At 37.0% G+C, this 27,954-nt stretch overlaps 1 protein-coding gene across 6 annotated transcripts in view; it reads left to right on the plus strand.

The window, feature by feature from the left end:
* LOC127865161 (carboxypeptidase D-like) overlaps positions 1 to 27,954 on the plus strand; it is a 66,151-nt gene that overhangs the window by 6,206 nt on the left and 31,991 nt on the right. Inside the window, exons 1-11 of one of the 6 annotated variants that reach the window (XM_052405071.1) lie at positions 9,882 to 10,017; positions 11,364 to 11,516; positions 12,625 to 12,767; positions 15,883 to 16,052; positions 19,074 to 19,157; positions 20,622 to 20,896; positions 21,569 to 21,760; positions 24,494 to 24,777; positions 25,590 to 25,692; positions 27,022 to 27,164; positions 27,655 to 27,824. In XM_052405071.1, coding sequence (XP_052261031.1) covers positions 11,438 to 11,516; positions 12,625 to 12,767; positions 15,883 to 16,052; positions 19,074 to 19,157; positions 20,622 to 20,896; positions 21,569 to 21,760; positions 24,494 to 24,777; positions 25,590 to 25,692; positions 27,022 to 27,164; positions 27,655 to 27,824 — 1,643 coding nt within the window. In that variant the 5' untranslated portion in view covers positions 9,882 to 10,017; positions 11,364 to 11,437. Of the gene's footprint in view, positions 1 to 9,881; positions 10,018 to 11,363; positions 11,517 to 12,624; positions 12,768 to 12,873; positions 12,884 to 13,627; positions 13,638 to 13,772; positions 13,783 to 13,830; positions 13,841 to 15,882; positions 16,053 to 19,073; positions 19,158 to 20,621; positions 20,897 to 21,568; positions 21,761 to 24,493; positions 24,778 to 25,589; positions 25,693 to 27,021; positions 27,165 to 27,654; positions 27,825 to 27,954 lie in introns of those variants that run through there. The other 5 variants (XM_052405070.1, XM_052405072.1, XM_052405073.1 and 2 more) reach the window with 5 other exon arrangements.

A 27,954-nucleotide genomic window follows, 5' to 3' on the forward strand; every position in this document is an offset into this window, starting at 1 on the left:
AATATCTACATGTAGGTCAAGTTCAAATATGGGTCATGCAAGGTTAAAAACTAGGTCACGAGGTCTATTAGTGCATTTCAATCATTTAGCATGGTGTCCGCTCTCTAATTGAAGTAGTTTTCATCAGATCTTCATCAACTTTGGTCAGAACTTGTGTCTAGATGATATGTAGGTCAAGTTCAAATATGGGTCATTATAAAGTTATCAAGTTGTCCAAAGCCTTAAAACGGGCGTATCTTGTGACAGTTTGGCACTCTTGTTTAATATATCTCAATATTTTGTTCATCTCCCATCCATAAGATCTCAATATTTGTTCATCTCCCATCCATATAAGTTCAACTTAGGTAAATTTAATTCTGAAAACACTTAAATTCTAAATTTTAAAGAAGTTTTTAGCAAAAAAACAACACTAATGTTCCAATTTTAGTCAAAACGCCGTGAATTTTCCCAATACAAAGGGACCCGGCCAAATTCCCAAAATGGTGAAACAAAAACTGCAGAGGGTAAAAAAGTATTTTACTTGGTCAAATCAGAGAAAAAGCTTGAAAACACTCAAGAGGCCACATGAACTTTGGACAGAACATTTTTCCTCATGATATTTTGACCTGACTGAGTTTGAAACTGGGTCAAGTAAGGTAATTTAAATTATGGAAAAGATATGGGCACTATGTAGGCCACAATTTTCTTGTTCAATCTCGATGAAACTTGGTCACAACAATTTTTCACAGTTTTTATTATCTAGGCCTAGTTAGAAACTGGGTAATGTTGGATTAAAAGTTAGCTCTCTTAGTCAAATTTAATAACAGCTTGTGAAAACTTTAGTGGGCTCATTTTTTGCTAAATCTTCAGGAAACTTGGTTACATCATTTGTCCCAATCATATCTCTGGTGAGTAAGAAACTGGGTCACAAGGTTTAAATTGTTAGTTCACTAGGTAGGCCTTTTCTTACAGGTCCAATAAACGGACCCATACCCAAAGTGAAATGGGAAAAAAATCCCAATTTGAAAAACAATCCCAATTAAAATTGTGTGTGTCTGTCTTTGTGTTTTTTAAAAAGGACATTGCGCCAAAAAAGTCCTAAACCCCAAATTGCTTTTTACCTCACCTGATTGCTCAGGTGAGCTTTTGTGACTGGTCTTTGTCCGTCATACATCCGTCGCCGTAAACATTTGTTCGTTAACACTCTAGAGGCCACATTTATTGTCCGATCTTCATGAAACAGTGTCAGAAGCTTCGTCCCAATGAAATCTCGGTCGAGTTTGAAACTGGGTTGTGCCGGGTCAAAAACTAGGTCACTAGGTCAAAAAAAAGAAAAAACTTGTAAACACTGTAGAAGTCGCATTTCATGCCCAATCGTCATGTGTCAAAATGTTTGTCTTAATGATATGTTAGTTGAGTTCAAAAGTGGTTCCGGTCGGTTGAAAAACTTGGCTGCCAGTGGGCGGGGCAGTTTTCATTATTTGGCTATAGAGAAACCTTGTAAACACTCATGAAGTCACAACTTTTGTTTCCTAGATACGCGAGTTAAGTTTGAAAATGGTTCCCGTCTGTTGAAAAACATGGTTGCCAGGGGGACATGGCAGTTTTCCTTATATTTATATAGTAAAAAGGCTTACAAACAATCATGAATTACGGTCATGTAACATGTGAGACAACTCTTCTAAATATTGCATTTAAGAATACAGTAGCTACTCCCCTTTGATTATTAATGTTTTCATAATAACATAATCAAAGCGCTGAAGGCACTGAAGATGTTCGCTTTTGCATAATTTAACACGCAATTCATTTTTCAAAATCAATCGCAAGTTTGAAATGAACACACGCCATTCAACTTTAAAAAGTGTGTGTCATAGCGCACGGGTCGAGTTTTGTGTGCACTTTTTATCATCCTTATTATTTCATAGAAATAACTAAGACAAAATAAAAACAGCATGCTTTTTTGGAAGTTCTGAAAGCAAAGAAAGTATGATGAAAATGGTAATGAGAACTTAATATAAAGAAAATTTGCAGTCACCATCATATTAAAGGAATATTTTTTCTAATATCAAATGACTATCTCACCAAGAATATAAATTCATAATGAAAGTTCCCTGTACAAAACTTTTGATTTTTGACACCATATACAAATTCAAAATATACAATAATCTTCGTATCTTGTATATGGAGGAATAAAAGTATATAAACATTGCTGTTTATGCTTTACTTGTTACCCGAGCAGTTCACACGGTGTCAACAACGCTAACATAAACATAGGTATAGAGCACTAATGCGCTTTTAGGCGAAGCTGTTTCAGTTTTCATCTTTGTGACTTTAACATAACGCCAACAGACACGCATGAATATTTTCGAATATTTAATAAGCTGATTCGAGATACAACCTCTGAATTTTTGCTACATCACTGCGTATGTGCTCAATTCAAAGGATGTAGCACTGTTCAGTGTAAGGAATTCCGGACTACTCTCTGTATGCTCAAACGACACAAATTGTGGCCCTGTTACAATTACGCGTTACAATCCATCTCGCAGAATTTCAATTTCGCCTCCAAGATGAGAAAATCATTAGCGAAATAGTATAGTGTCACGATAAGAGAAAATCGTTTAATTATCATACCACAATGTTTGCCGTACTTGGTCAGCACGTCTGGAAATCATTCCTTAATGCGTCGATAGGCTGCCATTATTAACAAGTTTGCTATTTTGAATTCAATTTTGTATCAAAAAGTATTGTTTTTAAATGTGGGATTTTCAATTCGCAATGAGATTTGTAATGACCCTCGTCATGCGAAAATGGGTCTTATTCCATATGCGCCCATCATATAAATAGCCCACTCAGCTATCCCTCCTTCTGGTAAGGAGAAACATAACATATTGAGTGATTTTAAAGCGAACAGCGTCGCCTATGGCCTGACTGCGCAAGAGCACATGTTGGGTTTAACAAACGCTTGCCGAAACGCATAAGACCCATTTTCGCATGACGGCGCTATTGACGTGTGATTTAAATGTGACGAAAGAAAACTGCGTTTAAATCAAATATAAACATACGATATATTTCGATAATGAAGAAAGATACTCATAACAAGGCATATGAGGACACATATGAAGTGCTCTCCCGTAGTATATTTTTTATTTACTCACACTAATGTGTGGTTTGACAATGCTAACACACATTTCATGCGGTGAATATGCAGCTTACAAGTGAAAAACACAACACAATAGTTTAACTTTTGTTTAATTGTATTCAATTATTTAGAAAAGTATATTGCTAACTTTATTTCAAAGTCGGCGTATACGCCGACTACATTTTTAAAATTGTTATAAATATATTTAATATAATATATTTAGTTGTTTTCGGTTTTAGCGATTATAAAGCATTTTCGAGGTTGCCTATAGTATGCCTGAGTAATTGATGAACTCATATCCAACTGTCAATGTATTGAGAACTGTGAATATAAACAAGCTAAACCTTCTACTAAGCTTCTACTCTTGCGTTGCTAGCACCCGTAAATACAAAAGATCGCCGCTATGTGTTGAGAACCAAGAACGCTTTCCAGAAATACCCGATGTAGTAGCTTCAACGAGGTTATGAAACAGGTCATTCGTATTATTATTATAAATTATTTGTTATATTCGGGTAAAGCGATTATGATTTTTTTTAGTCTATCGTATCGCTGAAGTTATTGTTGAACTTATGTTCAACGTTTTATAAATTGAGAATATATTTAAGCGTCAACTTTTTCCCAAATCTCTCAATTTACGACCTGTACTACGTCATTGAGATGTATGTGAGAGCGTAACCTATTGCGTTGTTATCGCCCGTAAACTTTCCTTTGTGTATCGACAGGCGCATCTATTAATAGCCTCATATCATGAATGCCAAAACACCGGCGAAAAAGAACCACGTGACCAAATAGGACGCTAAACGCAAATACCATGCGACTACGACTTTAATTATGTAAGAACGCTCCGCAATTCCTCTGAAGCCGGGGCCTTGTGATTGCTTTTACGTAAAGAATTGACCTCTAACTGAAGTAAGCAAAGGAAACGCAGCACCTAATTGACCCATTCCTTCTATGTGCGAAGGCAGATTGAATTTTACTAATGTATGGTTTGCCTATTATAACACACATTATAATGCGGTAAATATGCGACTAAAAGTAAAAAACACTATAATTAAACTTTTGTTTTTAATTAAGTTATTTAGAAACCAAAATTCCAAACCTTATTTCAAAACAGCAAGACTTCATTTTTTAGAGAATATTCTTGTTATATTTAAATGTTTTTTAACAGTTTCAGCGATAATGAATCATTTTTATGTTGTCTATCGTATCCCTGTAATAATTGTTGAACTCGTGGTCAACGTGTTATTAATTGAGACCTGTGAATATAAACAAGCGTAACCTTATACTAGTGCGTAATTCTCACCCGGACTCCACTTTGTTTATCGCCAGCCTCAGATTTATGAATGAGATGAGCGAAAATACTACGTCACGCAGACGCAGCAGAAAGTGGACTATTTTAATCATTCATAAACAATCTCCTCCGCGACACGTGCAATACGATCATTGTTTTTTTTATTCTTTTCTATAAAACACCATTCGAAACTATTGCATTTAACACGATATTAATATAATGTTTCCATTTGTGAATAAACATAATTGGAGAACTCAAACCTCTTGCATAAATTATACAAATCTTTCTTCGCGCGTAGTGTAAGCGGGAATTGGGCTAATCATACCCAGGCCGTATCGACCTGAATTTTACATCAAGCACATTAGACGGTCGCTAAAGCGACCATCTAAAAACAGTGTAGTTGTGTTTCATTTAGGTGTTAATTGTTATTCGAGGTTGGATGTTTTTATGCCCCCTTTCGAAGAAAAGGGGGCATATAGTGATTGGACTGTCCGTCCGTCTGTCTGTCCGTATGTCCGTCTTTCCGTCACACTTTGCATTTAGGTTTCCAAAAATGCTCATAACTTCTATGTCCCTTGAGATATAACCTTTATATTTGGTACGCATGTGTATATGGACAAGGCCTCTCCTTACACACACATTTTTTTAGCCCTGTGACCTTGACCTTGAACTTAGGGTCCGCGTTTAGGTTTCAAAATCTGCGTTTAGGTTTCGAAAAATGCTCTTAACTTCTATGTCCCTTGAGATATAACCTTCATACATTATTTGGTATGCATGTTTATATGGACAAGGCCTTTCCATACACACACAAATTTTAACCCCTGTGACCTTGAACTTAGGGTCCACGTTTAGGTTTCGAAATCTGCGTTTAGGTTTCGAAAAATGCTATAACTTCTATCAAAGCGTTTATAGGGGGCATATGTCATCCTATGGTGACAGCTCTTATTTTTAGCTCACCTGATTGCTCAGGTGAGCTTTTGTGACTGGTCTTTGTCCGTCGTCCGTCCGTCCACATTTGTTCGTAAACACTATAGAGCAGGGATCATATTTTCCCGCAACATCAATCGGTCCGGATATAAATGGGGAAAAGTATCCGAAAATGTATATCCGAAATCATGACAAATGACGTTAAAATATATACCATTGATTTTGCCATTCATGAAGGTGGTATAGTACATGTACAAGTAAAATTTCCTTAGGCACTTTTTTTAAACGGAACGAGTTTTCTCAACTGGTTTTATCATTTGGTATTTCATTGTTGTTTCGTGTGCTGTTTTATCAGACTTTTTTCATCGTTGTCAATTTTATTTATCTGTGTAAGTCTATACCGATGTTTTTAATTGTTGTCGACTTGATAATAGCTTACAAACATGCACTGAACCAAACAAATGTCTGTGCGTAGGTTGGCTACTGACAACAACAACCAAATATTTAATAAATAATTTGTTGTCAAATAACCCACGGCCGATAGTTTAGATGCGTAGGGATTTAATCACGAGAGCGAAGCATTTGAAACCATGCATCTAATTTTCCGGTCGTGAGTTATTCAACAACAAAGTATAAAGTACACGAATTATTTCGATTCTAACACGGTTTTACTAAAGATTTATTCAATGTATATTATTTTTCTTGTGTACTATTGTATGTGCAGTTCCGTCCATAAAAATAACTTTCGGCTGTTCTGTCGATCAGATCCGCGACTTTCATTCATATTATATTACAGAATTATTACGCTGGTGGAAAATGTGCATTCAGACGAGTCATTTCGGATGCGTCTTTTATCCGCTGTTCACAAGTTTTTGATTCTTGGTCTGACGCGCAATAAACCGGTCCTGACCGGTTTAGAGACTGCAGCGAATGGTTATCACACCTAATCGAGATAAAAATGTCATTAGGGTGTGTTAGCATGTACACTGTGTAATCGATTTCATGACATGGGAATTTTAATAGCAAACAGAATCGGACCGACTTTTGGGATTTTCAATCGGTCTTTCATGACCCCAATCGGTCTAGGACCGACAAAACCGAAAAAAAAATGATCCCTGCTATAGAGGTCACATTTATTGTCCGATCTTCATGAAACTTGGTCAGAAGATTTGTCCCAATGAAATCTCGATCTAGTTTGAAACTGGGTCATGCTGGGTCAAAAACTAGGTCACTAGCCTCAAAAAAAAAGAAAAAGCTTGTAAACACTGTAGAAGTCACATTTAATGCTCAATCTTCATGTAACTTTGTCTATATGTCTCAGGGGTCTCGCGAGTGGGCGAAGTGGGCGATTTTCTCGCCCAGGGAATATTAACTTCGCTAATTAATTTCATGAAGGCGACATAACTTCTCAACCTTTTAATGATTTGTTTGTGCCACACATTGACCGATTAAAATCAATTTGATGTGGACAATTGGACACAGGAGAATTCTCAGCCATAAGTAGCCCCATTTACAGGTCATGCAAAGTTGAACATTCAAATGAACAGTCGGGAGCTATTAGTTCTTGAAATTGTTCATAGGTGATGCCTTGATTAATTGGCTACCAATAACTATACATCAGCAAAGTTAAATGGCCCATTAAAACAATACAAAGGAATGATCAATTGGGAAGAGGTTACCTAGCACTGTCAATAAATATGGGGCTCATTTACAGGTCAGATTTGGAATCTCTGCTGTAAAATGAGATTTTAAATGAATTTTTAATTTAAAAAAAAATTGTAACACAATATAAATTTGATTAAATGTTGAATTGCTTAAAAATTACAAGGAAGTAAAAGATTATGAACATTACTGGTTTTGTTACAATTGAAGTTTTATTTGATACACCTGTACTGGAAAAAAATAATTAAAAGTACCAGCATAATTTACAATCAATGACAGATAAGAAAAATGTAGGTTTTATACACTTAACATCTCTTATTATAAATGAAATGCAGCCTTTTGAAATCCACCACCCATTTCAGCCTCTATTATTAAAATTAATTTAGCAGTAGTGAGGCTTATCAGTTATTACATAAATAGCATGTTAAATGTTAAATAATATTACTTAAACTCAGTTAAATGCATCAATAACAAAACATGAACACTTAAGTGTGTGACTGTATTTGTAAATGTTGTCCCCCAAAGTGTGAAATGAGAGTTGTTTCTGATTAATGATTATTGGCATGGTGTAATGAGGGGTATAAGACAAGTAAAGAGTTGATTGAAAGCTAAACGAAAACCACTTCTCCGTTAAGTTGCCGCAAAATACATGTTAAATTAAGATCTATGATGCAACTGTACAGAAGTGACATCTTCCTAAATTTTGAGCCAAGCTAGCCCCTGGATGCATATGTACCATTTCTACCCAAAAAGTTGCCACTTCTCCCTATTTTTGCCTTAGGGAGAAGTGACTTCTCCCTAAATTTTGAACCTAGCTAGACCCCTGTGTCTGCGTTAATGATATGTTGGTTGAGTTCAAAAGTGGTTCGGATCCATTGAAAAACATGGCTGCCAGTGGGCGGGGCAGTTTTCCTTATATGGCTAAAGAGAAACCTTGTAAACACTCTAGAAGTCACAATTTTTGCCCAGTCATCATGAAAGTTAATCAAAACATTGGTTTTATTGATATGTCGGACGAGTTCGAAAATGGTCCAGATCGGTGAAAAAACATGGCCGCCAGTGGGCGGGGCATTTTTCTCTATATGTATAGTGAAACATGTGAACACTCTAGAAGTCACATTTTTGGCCCAATTTTAATGAAATTTGGTCAGAACATTTGATTCCTTGTTACGTGATTTGAGTTTGAAAATGGTTCCAGTCAGTTTAATAACATGGCTGCCAGGGGGGGAAGTTTTCTTATATTTATATTATTTATATAGTAAAAAAAAGCTTGTGAACACTCTAGAAGTCACACTTTTTGTCCAAAAAGCATGAAAAACTTGGTGAATAGATTTGTTTTATACATATCTCAGATGAGTTTGCAAATGGTCCCGATGGGTCAATAAACATGGCTGCCAGGGGGGTTGGGCAGTTTTCCTTATGTGACTATAAAGAGAGAAACCTTGTGATCGAACACTATAGAAGTCACATTCTTTGCCTAATCATAGTGAAACTTAGTCAATAAATTGTTTTTATTGATTTCTTGGACAAGTTGGAAAATGGCTCAAATCGGTGAAACACACTTTTTAGCTCACCTGATTGCTCAGGTGAGGTTTTAGTATTGGTCTGTGTCCGATGTCCGTCCATCCACATTTGGTTTGTAAACACTCTAGCATTCACATTTCTCAAGCATTCTTTATCAAAGTTACTGAAAGATCTCAGTCAAGTTTGATGATGAGCAATATCACATAATTAATGCCATAATTATTGCCCTTAGATTGTCCAAATTTTCATTATATTATACAAAATCCTTGTATCCCTACGCCAGAGTTTTGGTTCAATTATGATGAAACTTGACCAGGATGTTTGTCTGGTCAATACCTAGGTCATGTTTGACATAAGGTAAAGATTGAAACAACCGACTCCTCTCAGGTGAGCGAACTAGAGCCATCTTGGCCCTCTTGTTTCAGAAAATGGCCAGGAAAAGCCTGATTGGTCAAATAAAAGAAAGGCTTGTGAAATCACTATAGGCAATATTTATTTCCCCTTGGTGAGAACATTATTCCTTGTTATACCATGAATTTATTTAAAACTTGATAATGTAGGATCAAAAACAGGGTCAGAACATTTTTTCAATTGTCTGGGCACAGTTTGCAACTGTTATGGGGTAAAAAGCTAGTATTTAGTCCAAGTAAACTGTAAAGAAACAGCTTGTGAACACTCTAGGAGTCACGTCTCAAAATTCAGTACAGTAAAACTGTGATAACTCGAGGAAGCACGGGACCGACATCGATGCTCGAGTAATCGCAGGTTTCGAGTAATCCATGGTATTATTTGTTTTCACTGTCTCGGTTGATAATGCTAAATTCTGACTGCAAACGCTTTATTTACATTTAAGACGGTGCTAAAGAAAGAAAAGGCTTTGTAAAAATTGCTTAAGGTTACAGTATAATAAACAAAACAATTAAGATGATCGTAAATTCATTGAATTATTTCAACATACACACAAAACATATATATAATAAAAAATATCTCATCAATATTCACTGTACATGTAGCATAATTATTTTTTTTAAAAAGCACACAAGGTACGTACATGCGCATGAAAAAAACACACACTAAAAACAACATAATCACTACACACTTTGCATTTTATGTGCATTAGTCTGACTTGTGTTGCGCAAAGTCAAGGATTGAAGATTGTCGCAACCCATTAGCTTCCCGGAACTGATGGCGGAAGACGTTTCGCGATAATTATCGATTGCTGGTAATTATTTAATTATCATTAAAACTGTGTAGCTTTGATCTGCTTCTCAAAGGATGACAATTTGCAGTGTTCCACAAACTGCAACTAACTTCACACCTAATCGAGCGTCTTTTGTCTGCTTGATTGCGCTGTTATCACAACTCGAATATTTTTAGCACTGACCAGACGAGAAAGCGTCCTCGAATAATTGCCAGTTAATTAGGTGTGAAATGCGTTTCAGGGACCGGCACACGACCTCGAGTTATCGAAAATCTCATGTTTGAGTTATCGCAGGTATTTTTATATAGACATTAAAGGAAAATGCTAGGGACTTTCTTTAATGCTCAAGTAATCGCCAGTTTTCGAGAAATCGCCAGCTCGAGTTATTGCAATTCTACTGTATTGACAATTTTAATGAAAGTTGCTCTGAACTTTTGTGAACCAGGTTTTCCGAGGTAAAAAACTGGTTATTAGATTGACGAATGCAGGCGGGCTGGTGGGCTGGCTGGCGGGCGGGCGGAACAAGCTTGTCGTTCATTGTCAGATTATAAAATCATTTGGCACATTTGTTCACCATCATTGGACAGTGTGTCACGCGAAAGAATTACGTCAATATCTCCAAGGTCAAGGTCACACTTTGAGTTCAAAGGTCAAAAATGGCCATAAATGAGCTTGTCCGGGCCATAACTATGTCGTTCATTGTCAGATTTTAAAATCATTTGGCAAATTTGTTAACCATCATTAGATGGTGTGTCGCGCGAAAGAATTACGTCGATATCTCCAAGGTTAAGGTCACACTTTGAGTTCAAAGGTCAAAAATGGCCATAAATTAGCTTGTCCGGGCCATAACTATGTCATTATTGTCAGATTTTAAAATCATTTGGCACATTTGTTCACCATCATTTGACGGTGTGTAGCGCAAAAGAATTACGTCGATATCTCCAAGGTCAAGGTCACACTTTGAGTTCAAAGGTCAAAAATGGCCATATATGAGCTTGTCCGGGCCATAACTATGTCATTCATTGTCAGATTTTTAAATCATTTGGCGCATTTGTTCACCAACATTTGACGGTGTGTCGTGCACAAGAATTACGTAGATATCTCCAAGGTCAAGGTCGCCACGACTAAAAAAAGATTGATTTTGAAACAAGGGAGGTAACTGTGATGAACAATCAGTAGCAATGTACATTTTGAGTTGTAGTTGTTTTCCTTTATCAGAATTTTTTTTTTTGAAAACCTGGTTTTGTGACAATTTTGTCCCTTGTTCTTATTTTTTGTTTGATAAGTGAGATATGGTCATATCAATTGAAACACATTTTTACTATGCCAGGGTGAGGCATTTATTCGTATGTGGCTATCTTGAATCCACTTGAAATCTTTAGAATCTACATTTTTTACCCAATTATTATGAAACTTGCTTTGAATAATTAAAATTGTGTTGTCGTCATTTCTGGTTTGAGTTCAAAACTAACAGTTGTTTGTTAAAAAACATGGCTGCCAGGTGTTGGGACAGTCTATTGTGAAAACTTGTGAACACTACCTGCTTGGACCAGTTAAGTTGCTTGGGGTCTTGGGTGAGCGACTTAGGGCCTTGGGCCCCTTTTTTACATTTTATACCTTTCCGTTAATCTTCTTTTCAGGATTTTACAGCGCATCTCCAGATGATGCTGTGTTTAAACATTTAGCCAAAACATATTCATTCAATCATCGAACCATGCATCAGACTGGAAAACGTTGTGGAGACATATTTACTGATGGGATTACCAATGGAGCTCACTGGTATGATGTGCCAGGTAAGAGTCGGTCATTGTAATGAGCTGTTGGAATATGGAAGGCTTAATTCAGTGATGATAATTTTTTTATACTTTGAAATTTGAGAAGAATGTTGCAAGACAGGGTTTTTAACATCATTTGGAAATATGACATATACTGGTCAAATTGGTAATTTTAGTGTCAATTAAATTTACTTTAAATAAAGAAACTGCATGATATGATTTATTACAATTATTGAAGGAACTTATATAAAGCCTAAAATTTAAATCATTAATTGGTATATTTTTACTAAAACATCTTCAAGACTCTAACCATATTCTTACAGGCTCATGCTAAGATGTACCAATGACCATGGTTTTCTTTTACATTTGAAAAGCTGAAGCTGGAACTTTTGTGTCTCAGATTTGAACAGTTTTACTTCCAGTATATAGAAGTTTAAACATAATTACACAACATGAATAATGGTTTGAGAAAAAAATGAACTTCCATGACTGCATTTTTTTAACCCATTTATGCCTAGCGTCTAGAAAAACGGCCTTGGCAAACAGCGTAGACCCAGATGAAACGCCGCATAATGGGGTGTCTCATCAGGGTCTGCGCTGTTTTCTTAAAGGAATTTCTGTAAGAAATATTCTAAATATAGAAATAAATATACTAGACATCCCTAATTTTGGAAATAAATTGATCCAATTTAGAAGGATGGGAGAGTCCACTAGGCATAAATGGTTTAAAGTACTGTTCCAAAAAGTGGTAGTAAAGTATTCTCAAACTTCCATAAATAAAAAATCGGAACGACCACTGTTAATGTGGTAATAAAGGTAAATCATTACATTACAATTGCTGTTCATTGGTTTTACAGGAACAAATTATACATGTTGAGATAAACCATTTCAGTTTACACTGTAAAAACAACAACAACCTGCACTTCTCACTGTATTGTATTGTATCTGGGGACACAATATGATTATTCAAGTTTTGTTATTATTTCATCTAAAAAAGCTGACGAAAAAACAACATTGTACATGTATTTTAGAAAGTTAATTTCTTGATAATTAGGTATTTGTTTGTTGATTTCACTTCTTTAAAATTGTGATTATCCCAAATAGAATTGCGTCTTTTTTCCTTTAGGTGGTATGCAGGACTATAACTATCTGCATAGTAACTGCTTTGAGATCACAGTGGAGTTGTCCTGCTGCAAGTACCCACTTGCAAGTCAGCTTGCCATCGAATGGAACAACAACAAGGACGCCCTGTTGGCCTACATGGAACAGGTATGTACATAAGGGTCTACATGGAACAGGTATGAACATCAGGGTCTACATGGAACAGGTATGTACATAAGGGTCTACATGGAACAGGTATGAACATCAGGGCCTACATGGAACAGGTATGAACATCAGGGTCTACATGGAACAGGTATGTACATAAGGGTCTACATGGAACAGGTATGAACATCAGGGTCTACATGGAACAGGTATGAACATCAGGGTCTACATGGAACAGGTATGAACATCAGGGTCTACATGGAACAGGTATGAACATCAGGGTCTACATGGAACAGGTATGGACATCAGGTTCTACATGGAACAGGTATGAACATCAGGGTCTACATGGAACAGGTATGAACATCAGGGTCTACATGGAACAGGTATGAACATCAGGGTCTACATGGAACAGGTATGAACATCAGGGTCTACATGGAACAGGTATGAACATCAGGGTCTACATGAAACAGGTATGAACATCAGGGTCTACATGGAACAGGTATGAACATAAGGGTCTACATGGAACAAGTATGAACATCAGGGTCTACATGGAATAGGTATGAACATCAGGGTCTATGTGAAACAGGTATGAACATCAGGGTCTACATGGAACAGGTATAAACATCAGGGTCTACATGGAACAGGTATGTACATAAGGGTCTACATGGAACAGGTATGAACATTAGGGTCTACATGGAACAGGTATGAACATCAGGGTCTACATGGAACAGGTATGAACATCAGGGTCTACATGGAACAGGTATGAGCGTCAGGGTCTTCATGGAACAGGTATGAACATCAGGGTCTACATGGAACAGGTATGAACATCAGGGTCTACATGGAACAGGTATGAACATCAGGGCCTACATGGAACAGGTATGAACATAAGGGTCTACATGGAACAGGTATGAACATCAGGGTCTACATGGAACAGGTATGAACATCAGGGTCTACATGAAACAGGTATGAACATCAGGGTCTACATGGAACAGGTATGAACATCAGGGCCTACATGGAACAGGTATGAACATCAGGGTCTACATGGAACAGGTATGAACATCAGGGCCTACATGGAACAGGTATGAACATCAGGGTCTACATGGAACAGGTATGAACATCAGGGTCTACATGGAACAGGTATGAACATCAGGGTCTACATGGAACAGGTATGAACATCAGGGTCTACATGGAACAGGTATCATCTATTGTTTTAAACAATTTTATTTGGAAACTTGCAATATAAAGGAACTTTTGGCAGCAATTTGTGAATATTTATTTTGATTTAAAATTGGCAGGAATTTCAGCCTTACATTTGTCCTATAAAATCACTAGATGTGCCTTATTACATGTATTTCCACATGCCTGAAAATTGTGAATACAAGGTTATTTGGTGGAAATTTTACTGTCTATGTTTATTTTGGCTAGGACTATTTGTACCAACACACAAGGCTTTCATAACAAATTAATCTCAAATATAAGTGAAATTGCTGTAAAATATAGCAACAATCTCAAAACTGTTCTTAAGATGTGTGTGGTAAATACATGGTAGTTAAACAGTCTTTTTTAATTTTATTTTTTGATAATGTTTAACTCTTAGTCTGTTTACAACAACTTAAATGATGTAAGATATTGAACCAACTGACCTGTGAGATATGTCATGCAGATGTTTGTTATCAGTTGGTTCACAATACATTTTGTTGATATGGCCAAACATGTCTAGTCTGTATTTAGACTTATTGGACTGAACTGTCTCTTAGATAAACATCATTGTTTTGTATTGTGAAAATGGCTTGTCTTGCTTGCTCAACATACTAGTTATGCCTGCAATGAACTTAATAACTGTCATTTCACACGAGAAGGAATTTAAGTTTCAGGCATGCATTATGGAACTTCTTTTTTATGCTTTACCCATTGTTAAGGGTCACACAAACCTTACAAGTGTAAGCTCTGTTCCATTTTAGTTTCAGGCTTTTTATTTCAACTCAAAGAAAGCTATTTTTAATTCATTTATTTTTACTTGAATCTATGTGGATTATAGTGACAAGAAAGCATTCCACCAATTTGCCTAATTTGATAAAAATAAAATATTCCCTCTAAATTCCATTTATCCATACAAAAATCTGGATCACTACCAAATCTTATCATTTGCGTGTACCTTTATCCATTTCCCACACAGCTTATTTGTGCTTGTTTTATTGGCTGAATTGAGGCAGTAACCTCTTGCAAATAACCGTACATTATTGGTTCCAAAAACTGTCAGCTTAAAATTGTTCCCAAAATAAAATGAATATGTCAAATTACATTGTTTGACACTGTTATAAACAATACCTTTACTCATAATGTGTATAATATAAACTCAAGTGATCCATTAAAAAAAAAATGCAACAAACCATTAATCAATTGTAGATGATTGTTAACAAATAGTGTACAGTGTGCATCAAAAATCTGAACAAATTTCTATAAAAGGTAAAGTTGTTGGATTTAAAATATTTATAGTAAACCATCTAAAATAACAAAACCCACACTATTTTATTATAAGCTCGGCGTTTTTGGAGAAAACCCGAGGTATTGTCATAGCCAGCTCGTCGTGTCGTCCGCAGTCGTCCGTCTGACGCCTGACGTCTGCCGTCTGCGTCGTGCTAAAACCTTAACATTGGCTCTAAAATCAAAGTGCTTCCACCTACAACTTTGAAACTTAATATGTAGATGCACCTTGATAAGTTCTACACGCCACAACCATTTTTGGGTCACTAGGTCAAAGGTCAAGGTCACTGTGACCTCTAAATAAAAAATATAAAAAATTCTGACAAGCTATCATTTATTCAAAACTGCACCCGTAGCCAAGTGTGGCACCCGGTATGCTGTGCTCTTGTTTTATTATTAAATTTCTCCTTATCCAAACACACATATATTTGTACAATTTGCAAAAACAACAACACTGACACTTATAAAACAATGCCTTATTGTTGGAAGTAAACCGTATGCACACCTAATAATTTGGTTCTCCTTACATGTATGTATATACTCTTGTTTCTGACAATGTGTCCATACTGTTATTATCATAATTGCGTTAGTAACAATGACCTGCTCTTATCTGTTCATCTGTTCGTGTTCTGTTCAGGTGCACATTGGTGTGAATGGTCAGGTGGTGGACGGACAGACAGGGGAGGTAATCCCAGGGGCAGAGATCAGCGTTCAGGGTATAGGCAAAAACATCACCACAGACAGCCATGGCTACTTCTGGAGGCTGCTAGTTAAGGGGGACTATTTGATCACTGTGACTAAAACAGGGTAAGAGGGTTGTAATCATGTAGTTGTTTTCACTGTAATTATAATGTTGTAGGTCTTTTTATTTAAACTGATACTTTTTTATATTAGCTTAATTGCTATGAAAGCCTATTTGAGCTTAAAGGATTACTGAAAAACAATTTTATAAAAGAAACATAAGTCATAATGTATTGAAGGGAAATTTTGAGGACATTCACTCAATAGGAACTTAACCCTAAAACTAAGTGAAAACCATAGTTATTAACAACATCCTGGTGACATGTAGATCTTTTGTATGAATAATGACAAAGAGCAAAAAAATTTACAATAAATGACTGAAAAATAGATGTACATGCATAAACTCTAAACAGTAAATTTTAAAATACAAGTTTATTGATCAAACAGTTGCAAAAAAAGGTTCTCAAAATCAGTTGTGAACTAATTTAGCGCTGCAACAGTATCTATATTTTTTGGCCGTAGAGTTGGCAATTTAAAATGGACAGTAAGTCATCGTCAATAACTTCAATAAGTAAACCTATCTAAGTAACATATCCACAAACAGAACAAAAACTATTTAATCTTAAAAAAACATGTTACCAAATTGTAAATGGATTTTTAGCTCACCTGATTGCTCAAGGTGAGCTTTTGTGACCGGTCTTTGCCCGTCGTATGTCCGTCCGTCTGTACGTCCGTTAACATTTGCTCGTAAACACTCTAGAGGCCACATTTCTTGTCCCATCTTCATGAAACTTGGTCAGAAGCTTTTTCCAAATGAAATCTCGGCCGAGTTCGAAACTGGGTTGTGCCGGGTCAAAAACTAGGTCACTAGGTCAAAAAAAGAAAAACCTTGTAAACACTGTAGAAGTCACATTTCATGCCCAATCTTCATGTAACTTTGTCAAAATGCTTGTCTTAATGATATCTTGGTTGAGTTCAAAAGTGGTTCCGATCCGTTAAAAAACATAGCCGCCAGTGGGCGGGGCAGTTTTCCTTATTTGGCTATAGAGAAACCTTGTAAACACTCTAGAAGTAACAATTTTTGCCCAATCATCATGAAAGTTGGTCAAAACATTGGTTCAATTGATGTCTCGGACAAGTTTGAAAATGGTCGAGATCGGTGAAAAAACATGGCCGCCAGTGGGCGGGCATTTTTCTCTATGTGTATATAGTGGCAGTTTTCCCTATTTGGCTATAGAGAAACCTTGTAAACACTCTAAAAGGCACAATTTTTGCCCAATCATCATGAAAGTTGGCCAAAACATTGGTTTTATTGATATATCGGACGAGTTTGAAAATGGTCGGGATAGGTAAAAAAACATGGCCGCCAGTGGGCGGGGCATTTTCTCTATATGTATATAGTGAAAACATGTGAACACAGTAGAAGTCACATTTTTGGCCCAATTTTCATGAAATTTGCTCAGAACATTTGTTTCCTTGATACGAGAGTTGAGTTCAAAAATGGTTCCGGTCAGTTGAATAACATGGCTGCTGGGAGGGGGGCAGTTTTCTCATTATGCCCCCCCCCCCCCTTTCGAAAAAGAGGGGGTATATTGTTTTGCTCATGTCGGTCCGTCTGTCCACCAGATGGTTTCCGGATGATAACTCAAGAGCGCTTATGCCAAGGATCATGAAACTTCATATGTACATTGATCATGACTCGCAGATGACTCCTATTGATTTTTAGGTCACTAGGTCAAAGATCAAGGTCACGATCACCCGAAATAGTAAAATGTAAAATGGTTTCCGGATGATAGCTCAAGAACACTTATGCCTAGGATCATGAAATTTCATAGATACATTGATCATGACTCGCAAATGACCCCTTTTGATTTTCAGGTCACTAGATCAAAGGTCAAGGTCACAGTCACCCAAAGCAGTAAAATGGTTTCCGGATGATAACTCAAGAACGCTTATGCCTAAAATCATGAAACTTCATAGATACATTGATCATGACTCGCAGATAACCCCTATTGATTTTCAGGTCACTAGGTCAAAGGTCAAGGTCACGATGACCCGAAATAGTAAAAATGGTTTCTAGATGATAACTCAAGAACGCTTAGGCCTAGGATCATGAAACTTCATAGGTACATTGATCATAACTCGTTGATGACCCCTATTGATTTTCAGGTCACTAGGTCAAAGGTCATATTCACAATGACCCGAAATAGTAAAATGGTTTCTGGATAATAACTCAAGAACGCTTAGGCCTAGGATCATGAAACTTTATAGGTACATTGATCATGACTTGTAGATGACCCCTATTGATTTTCAAGTCACTGGGTCAAAGGTCAAGGTCACGGTGACCCGAAATAGTAAAATGGTTTCCAGATGATTACTCAAGAACGCTTATGCCTAGGATCATGAAACTTCATAGGTACATTGATCATGACTCGAAGATGACCTCTATTGATTTTCAGGTCACTAGGTCAAAGGTCAAGGTCATGGTGACCTGAAATAGTAAAATGGTTTCTGGATGATAACTCAAGTACGCTTATGCCTAGGATCATGAAACTTCATAGGTACAATGATCATGACTCGCAGATGACCCCTATTGATTTTCATGTAACTAGGTCAAAGGTCAAGGTCACGGTGACCTGAAATAGTAAAATGGTTTCTGGATGATAACTCAAGAACGCTTATGCCTAGGTTCATGAAACTTCATAGGTATATTGATCATGACTTGTAGATGACCCCTATTGATTATCAGGTCACTAGGTCAAAGGTCAAGATCACAGTGCCAAAAAACGTATTCACACAATGGCTTTCAAGGTCATGGTGACTCAACTTAGAAAAATGGTTTCCGGATGATAACTCAAGAATGCTTACGCCTAGGATCATGAAACTTCATAGATACATTGATCATGACTCGCAGATAAAATAATGATGAAACTTGACCAGGATGTTTGTCTGGACAATATCTAGGTCAAGTTTGACATTTGGTAAAGATTGGTAAAGATATTTAGAAGAAACAATGTCAATCTTAAACATATTAATGTTATGATTATGTTACTTAAGCATTCTGTTCATAGATATTATCTTCCACAGCTATGAGGACTTCCACAGCAATGCAATCACAGTGCCCGAAGATGCCGGGGTCAATGTGACATTCCATTTACATAAGAGATCAAGGTATCGGAAATATTTCAGATTAATTTCAAGTCTTTGCAAAACTGGCATAAAAGGCCATTCATCTGAACAGGCATATTTTGAAAAAGTGGCTGGTAAAACAAGAAATTGGTGGACAGAAAAAGGCATGCACTTGTGTTTAAAATGGAATATTTCACCTGTCACTTTCATCGAGATTTTCAGGAAATGTGCCGGTCAATATGAGTTAGTGCTGGTCAAGAGCCTGCTGGACAGACAATTTTTCAATGACTGAAATGCAAGTTTTGTGGACATAATTTCTAGGCCAAATATTATCAGCCAAGATACTTCAGAAGTTCAGGAGAATAATTCAATAATCTCATTGGGTTATTACAAATAAACCAGTTGCAGTTCTAATAATTAAACATTTTGCAATACAATAATGTGACCTGTTAATAATTACTGGTGATGGTGAATTAAAGCACTCTCAATCCAGTTGCAGCGCCTCACAATGAATTAAACATTTGTCTTTCACTGCATCATTTTTATGCCCCCTTTCGAAGAAAAGAGGGCATATAGTGATCGGACTGTCCGTCTGTCTGTCTGTCTTTCAGTCACACTTTGCGTTTAGGTTTCGAAAAATTCTATCTTCTATCTCCCTTGAGATATGACCTTCATATTTGGTATGCATGTGTATATGGACAAGGCCTTTCCATACGCACAATTTTTTTTACCCCTGTGACCTTGACCTTTAACTAAGGTTCCGCGTTTAGGTTTCGAAATCTGCGTTTAGGTTTCGAAAAATGCTCAGAACTTCCATGTCCCTTGAGATATAACCTTCATATTTGGTATGCATGTATATATGGACAAGGCCTTCCCATTCGCACAGAAAAATTTACCCCTGTGACCTTGACCTTGAACTTATGGTCCCCGTTAAGGTTTCGAAATCTGCGTTTAGGTTTCGAAAAATGCTCATAACTTCTATGTCCCTTGAGATATAACCTTCATATTTGGTATGCATGTGTATATGGACAAGGCCTTTACATACGCACTCAAATTTGACCCCTGTGACCTTGACCTTGAACTTAGGGTCCACGTTTAGGTTTGGAAATCTGCGTTTAAGTTTCTAAAAAAGCTCATAACTTATCAAGCGTTTATAGGGGGCATTAGTCATCCTATGGTGACAGCTCTTGTTTATTAAAACTTTACTGCATTAAATACAAATTGGTGTATGATTTTCAAATTCCAAAAGTTAAAAATTCATTGTCTGACATGTATGATCCTGACTGTATACTGGAGAGTACTTGAAGTTTTTATCTATTTATTTTCTCTTCATAAACTCCAAGGGGCTAGCCTTCTCAAATCACTCTTCTTTTGGTTTTATAATAGTGTGCACTTGCCGTCTTGAGAGATCATGATGAAAGTCACACAAGAACCTCAGAATGTTTGTCAGTTAAACTTTTGTGATCAGTTGATCACCGTAAAACATTTGCCTTGCTATGATAACAGCCCGCCCGCCAGCGTGCCAGTCCACAGAGAGTACACACTGGACATGCTGATCAATGAGGTCAACCTGCTTAGTGACTCAGCCCATCGGGAGGTCGTGACCTTTGTAGAGCCCACAGAAATCACTCACCATGACCAAGATCAGCTAGAGTCCCTGCTGCGGCGCTACAGTGAAGAGTACCCACACATCACGCGCCTCTACGACATCGGCAGCTCTGTACAACAGAAGACCCTCTGGGTGCTTGAGATCTCTGACAATCCAGGCCATCATGAACCAGGTCAGGCTAAATGCATATTTTTAAGTATTGTCCAAGATAAGCCTCTACATTGTTCACAGGCTTATTAGGGGCTTTCCGCCTAGACTGGATATTCGTTTACAAGAGACCTACCCAGGGTTTTTTTTCCACTTTTTGGGAAGATAGCCCATGGCTTTGGAATTGGGAATTTTATCGGCATTTTCATGAAATTGGGAAAATAAATTCATTAGCCTTTTTTTCCACACGAAAAGTCTACTGATTAGGGAAATACTAAATTTGATTTAACTCTTTATAATCATTCAAATTATAAGAAAAAAATCATATGATACTTTGTTAGATGTAATTGAATTAAAATTGAGATACAATACACATAAGACTTCTTTCTAAAAAAAAAAAAAAAAATTTTTTTTTTTTTTTTTTTTTTTTTGGAAATTGGGAATTTTTTGCCACATTTTGGGAAAAAAGTATACTTTTTGGGATTGGGAACATAGCCGAATTTCGGCTATAAAATCGGGCCAAAAAAAACCCTGCTACCTATACACAAAAATCGTGATTTCACAGACTGCTATGTTAAGCAGAGACAATATTTTAGCACTCAAACCTCACAATGTTCAATCAGTGTCTTCATCATACTCCCATGTACTTATTTATCATCATAGTTCTACATGTAAGTTTTGTGCATTACATGTTCAGGTGAACCAGAGTTCAAGTACATTGGAAACATGCATGGCAATGAGGTAGTGGGCCGTGAGATGCTGCTTCTGCTGATACAGCTCCTCTGTAAGAACTATGGGTCCAACGAGTTCATCACGGGTCTCGTCAATCATACGAGGATCCACATCATGCCTACCATGAACCCAGATGGCTATGCTGTAAGCACTCTAGGTATGGGCTGCAAAAGAAGTACTAGTATTATAGTAACAACAAAAAAATCCTCATAAATCTCTCCATTATTACTTGGGAGTCCAATTTAATTTGGAGTTGACATTTTTTGCCCCAACTTTCCATTCCTGACTGAAATACATGTTGGACAGCTCTGTGAAGATTCTAAGATGGTTGCTCCCACGGGCTGCTTGAAAAAAAATATAATTAAAAAGCCGCGTTCTGTGAAATGGATTTTAATACATGTGCCAAAAGTGTCGTCCCAGATAAGCCTGTGCAGTTTACACAGGCTAATCAGCGACGACACTTACCAGCTTATTTAGATTTTTGAAAGTAAAGAGAGACTTTCTTGAAATGAAAACTATCATAAAGCGACCTCATTTATTGTCCAATCTTAATGAAACTTGTTCAGAATATTTGTCTCAATTATATCTTGAGTCCTAAAATGGTTACAGTTGGTTGAAACATGGCCGCCAGGCCATGTTTAATTATTAGCCATGGACCATAACAAGCCATGTAATAATTATTATTATAACAATCATTTAAGAAACCTAACTACATTAATGTCATTGACTGTATTTCTTTAATTGCTATGATTTCCTATAAATACTGAAATTACAAGAAGGAACTTTATAAATACGCTTTTTTGGTGTAAATTTCTTCTGTTTTCCTTATGATGAGCAATACGGGTGACGAAAATAATCAAATAATGTTAACATTAATATAAGAGTATTTCAGATTTATTTATTCAAACAGAGAACCACATTAGTGTATATCATTTAACAAGGAAAAATGAAAAGGAATTTGATTGTCTTAATTTGTTTCAAGGTCTAAAATAAACATCGTAGTCACCATGAAATAGCATTAACTCCATTCTGGTGATTATAATGTATTATAATTTATTAATAATAAGAGATTTATTTTTGTTATTATTTGTTATTATTATTCATTTGGTCACGAAAAAATATATTTAAATATCAAAATAACACTTTCATATCAGAGCGCTAAATCCTCCTTCCAAACAAAATTTGTGTTTGTTGAAATAACAACTGTCTGCCCCTATTCATGTTAAATTTTAGTTATGATTGAAGATAGACAGTGTTTTAAAGTTCAGAAACCAAATCCAAAAACAATGATGTTTTTTTCCATGATGTTGATTTACCTCATTTTGAAATAAAAGGAAACCACATTTATGCAGTAAAACATATGCTTTTATGTCCCCCACTACAGTAGTGGGGGACATATTGTTTTTGCCCTGTCTGTTGGTCTGTTTGCGCCAACTTTAACATTTTGCAATAACTTTTGCTATATTGAAGATAGCAACTTCATATTTGGCATGCATGTGTATCTCATGAAGCTGCCCATTTTGAGTGGTGAAAGGTCAAGGTCATCCTTCAAGGTTAGAGGTCAAATATATGTGGCCCAAATGGCTCATTTTATGAATTCTTTTGCAATATTGAAGATAGCAACTTGATATTTGGCATGCATGTGTATCTCATGGAGCTGCACATTTTGAGTGGTGAAAGGTCAAGGTCATCCTTCACAAGGTCAAGGACATCCTTCAAGGACAAACATCATATAGGGGGACATTGTGTTTCACAAACACATCTTGTTTTAAATTTAATTGTTATTTTGAATTATAAATCACTGTATTGCAAAATTCATTCCCAGAAAATTCAAAAATAATAAAATTCATAATGTTGATTTTGATTTAAACTGAATGTGTTTGAGTCCAACCAAGTTTGAAACAGATGCTTTGACGTTAAAGATTATCTTGCAAAGGTTGTGACTGTCATCTGGAACAAAGTGATCTGATAACAGTCAATGACCCTGGGCTTGTTTGTATGCGATCTGATCACTTACTATAATCCAGTTATGTAAAAGACCAGATTTCTTGTGATGGATATTAGCTCAGACTACAATTACATGTATAGTGTAAAGTAAATATTTTGAAAAATTTTGAAAAAATTGTGCCCACTTTCAAAAACTTGTTGCAAGTTTTGACAATGGCGATGGGCAGCAAAACCCCTGAGTGACAGCTATTTTGGATTCCCAAAAAGAGTCCATTTTGATAACTAACAACGACCACTGTGATCATAACAATCGATGATTTACCAACTTTCAATAAAACAATGGCCTCCATTATGCTGTGATAGTCACGTGATAAACAGCTTAACTGTGCATGCGTATGGCGCCTTGGAGATATTGACAAGTGACAGTTTACTGATCTCCATAGCAGTTTTTTGTTTATTTAACACATATTGCAATAAGACACAACTTTTGGCCACCTGTGCTTCTTTTATGCATTTGACAGTTTGTCAACAGTGTAAGAAGTTGCCTTTTTATTTTAGTGGCTTGCAATTAATGTACTAATTGCCAAAAAAGTCAAAGAAAAGTTTGAGGCTTACATCAACTCATTAAGGAAATTTAAGGTCTTTTAAAAATTACAATGCTTATGACACACACATTTTGACATTCATTACTTTGTAAAATTTCTCTGTGATAAGACGTGCATCATATTAATTAAATTAACATATTGGAAGTAAACATAAAGTAAGAACAAGGAATTAGTGCTGATGTTCTAAGATCAACATTAAATTTATATACAAATTTAGACAAAATTACATTCTGGCAAGTTAAAGTAATGAATTAATAAACTAATGTAATCAAATTGCATTGTGAAAAAAACATTTTTCTTACAGAAAATTGTTTACATGCATTATTTTTGTATTTCAGGTGATGTGATGGGTGTTGCTGGTCGCGTAAACGCACATGGGGTCGACTTGAATCGCAATTTCCCAGACTTTTTTGAACAAACCAATCTTAACCTGAAACAGGAAAAGGAAACTCTGGAAGTGATGCGCTGGTTACAGGAGTACCCCTTTGTTCTGTCGGCCAACCTTCACGGAGGCTCCCTGGTGGCCAATTACCCGTTTGATGATGGTACCAAGGGGACAGTCTCCTACAGCACATGCCCTGATGATAAAACTTTTATTCAGCTTGCTGAGTCTTACTCAATGGTATAACAGATATACTTCTATTAGTTTTTTATGCACCCGGTAGGGTAGCATATAGTAGTTGAACTGTCCATCAGTCCGTCTGTCTGTCTGTTAGTCTGTGCATCCGTCCGAAAACTTTAACATTGGTCATAATTTTTGCAATATTTAAGATAGTAACTTTATGTTTGGCATGCATATATATCTCATGGAGCTACACATTTTGAGTGGTGAAAGGTCAAGATCAAGGTCATCCTTCAAAGTCAAAAGTTAAAAAAATATTTTAAAAAATAAAATCAAAGCGGCGCAGTAGGGGGCATTGTGTTTCTTACAAATACATCTCTTGTTAGTGGTTATAATTGCAAGTTTCTCTCGACATTACAATGTTTCTTTTTTGCCCCCTCCCCCTTCTCCCCCCACAACACAGTAGAGAGGGGTATGCTTGATTCATCATGTCCATTTGTCTGTGTGTCTGTATAAACAACTATAATACACAGTTTGTATTCCCTTTACAACTGAAAATTGGTTGGGTTTCTTATGATATGAAACTGTGAATGTTTAATGAAAATTGCTACAATTATTCCACTTTTAATTCATAAAACTTAATTATTACAACTTGGTTTCTATTGGGACACACAGCCTCATTGGGTATTCATAACTTTTTTTATCAAGCCCTAGTTGAAGTATTTGTATCATTATTTTGATGTACTTGTAACCCCTTATTGTTATCATTTATTGTAAATCAGTATACTCATCATGTGGCAATTAGGTTAGCACAATTGTTTCATCAAATCGTCAAAATTTGCAAAATCAACCACTTAAATCCTGGTTTTCAGGCCCATTCAACAATGCACGAGGGTCATCCCTGTCCAGACCTGAGTCCTAGCGAGTACTTCAAAGATGGCATTACCAATGGAGCCCAGTGGTACAGTGTCTCAGGTACCGGCACTTATATGAGCCTCCTGTGAAAACTGGGCTTGAAGGGGCAACAACATCCACCTAAATGTAGTTTTGTTCAAAAGAGACTGCCTTTAAGCAAAGTATTCCATGAAAGGAGAAGTGTCAGCCCTGATTAGCCTGTGTGCACATATGTTTATAAACACATGAATAAAGTTTACATAAAAATAAAATTAAATTTCAAACATTTTGAAATTATTTAATCTTATCAGATACAAATTTGAAGGTATATTCAATATTTGCTCATCTCCACTACAGAAATGATATCATCATTTATGTTAACATAATACATTCTTCCTAACTGGGAATTTTTTGTTTGTTATTTTTTTGTCCCACACAATACGCAAATGAGAATGTCTAATCATGTTGATTTAGACCATGTACTATGTACTAGTCTTGAATAAAGTGTCTGTCTGTCTGTCTGTCTGTCTGTCTGTCTGTCTGTCTGTCTGTCTGTCTGTCTGTCTGTCTGTCTGTCTGTCTGTCTGTCTGTCTGTCTGTCTGTCTGTCTGTCTGTCTGTCTGTCTGTCTGTCTGTCTGTCTGTCTGTCTGTCTGTCTGTCTGTCTGTCTGTCTGTCTGTCTGTCTGTCTGTCTGTCTGTCTGTCTGTCTGTCTGTCTGTCTGTCTGTCTGTCTGTCTGTCTGTCTGTCTGTCCTGTCTGTCTGTCTGTCTGTCTGTCTGTCTGTCTGTCTGTCTGTCTGTCTGTCTGTCTGTCTGGTCTGTCTGTCTGTCTGTCTGTCTGTCTGTCTGTCTGTCCTGTCTGTCTGTCTGTCTGTCTGTCTGTCTGTCTGTCTGTCTGTCTGTCTGTCTGTCTGTCTGTCTGTCTGTCTGTCTGTCTGTCTGTCTGTCTGTCTGTCTGTCTGTCTGTCTGTCTGTCTGTCTGTCTGTCTGTCTGTCTGTCTGTCTGTCTGTCTGTCTGTCCTGTCTGTCTGTCTGTCTGTCTGTCTGTCTGTCTGTCTGTCTGTCTGTCTGCTGTCTTTATGTCTGTCTGTCTGTCTGTTGTCTGTAGTCTGTCTGTCTGTCGGTTAGGTCTGTCGGCGTCGGTCGGTCGGTCGGTCGGTCGGTCGTCGGCGGTCCGGTCGGTCGGTCGGCGGTCGGGTGCAGGTCGGTCGGCGGTCGGTCGGTCGGTCGGGCCTGGGTCGTAGTCGGCCGTCGGTCGGTCGGTCGGTCGGTCGGTCTGTCGGTCGGTCGGTCGTCGGTCGGTCGGCTTTTTTTGATCTGTACCAGTGGACTGGATATGCTATTTCAATGAAAGTGTGCAACAAATATTACTTATTTTAAATTCAAACTCTTGCTCCATTCTGGATTTAGGGGGCATGCAGGACTACAATTACGTGCACACCAACTGCTTTGAGATCACCATAGAGATGGGCTGTGTCAAGTACCCACCTGCAGCAGCACTCTCCGGTTTCTGGGTCGCAAACAAGTTCCCACTACTTGTGTTTATGGGACAGGTGAGGCCCTGCCTGCATTGAATATTTCTGGTCTGGAAACTTACCTTTTTAGACATTGGTCATGTAATTTTAAGCTTTCATCTAGTATTTGTAGGGCAATTTTTAATTTACTGGCCAAAATATGTGCACTTACTATAGGTAAACCAGAAGAAATAATAGTAGCTTTTGATAATCAGGGTAAAAAGCATTTTAACAAACAAAACAAAGTAAAAACAAGCATATAAAACATTTGTTCAAGTATTCTGGCACAATGTTTTTGGTGGCCAAATTATGGTTTTTACTAATTAATTCTTCTTGTTTTGGTTATTGTATTTGAAAATGTTAAAATCTAATGGGACATTCATTGACCCAAGTAAGTTAATTTGTTAATGGTTTGCCTTCATTCCTTCATTTTTCTGTCTTTAAATGCCTGGTCCTTAAAAAGCCTACTTTTAGACTTAATGAACCCCTTGGCTTTGCTCTAATTAATTTCCCATGTATTCTATACTAGGTGCATAAAGGAGTGAAAGGGTTTGTGCTGGATGCGTCCACAAGGGCTCCAATCGCCAACGCAAGTATCGAGGTGGAGGGCATTAACCACACAATATACTCGGCAGCAGATGGAGACTACTGGAGACTGCTGGCTCCTGGCACTTACAACATCAGGGCTGCTGGGCCCGGGTAGGAACATGTTTTAGACTTGATTCACATATGAGCTACATTTTGGGAAAACAGAGCCTAATGCATATGCGTCAAGTATCATCTGAAATAAGCCTGTGCAGTCTGCAAAAAAAATCTGAATGAAAATCCA

The sequence above is a fragment of the Dreissena polymorpha genome, chromosome 1, assembly GCF_020536995.1.
Source record: "Dreissena polymorpha isolate Duluth1 chromosome 1, UMN_Dpol_1.0, whole genome shotgun sequence".
Lineage (NCBI taxonomy): Eukaryota > Metazoa > Mollusca > Bivalvia > Myida > Dreissenidae > Dreissena > Dreissena polymorpha.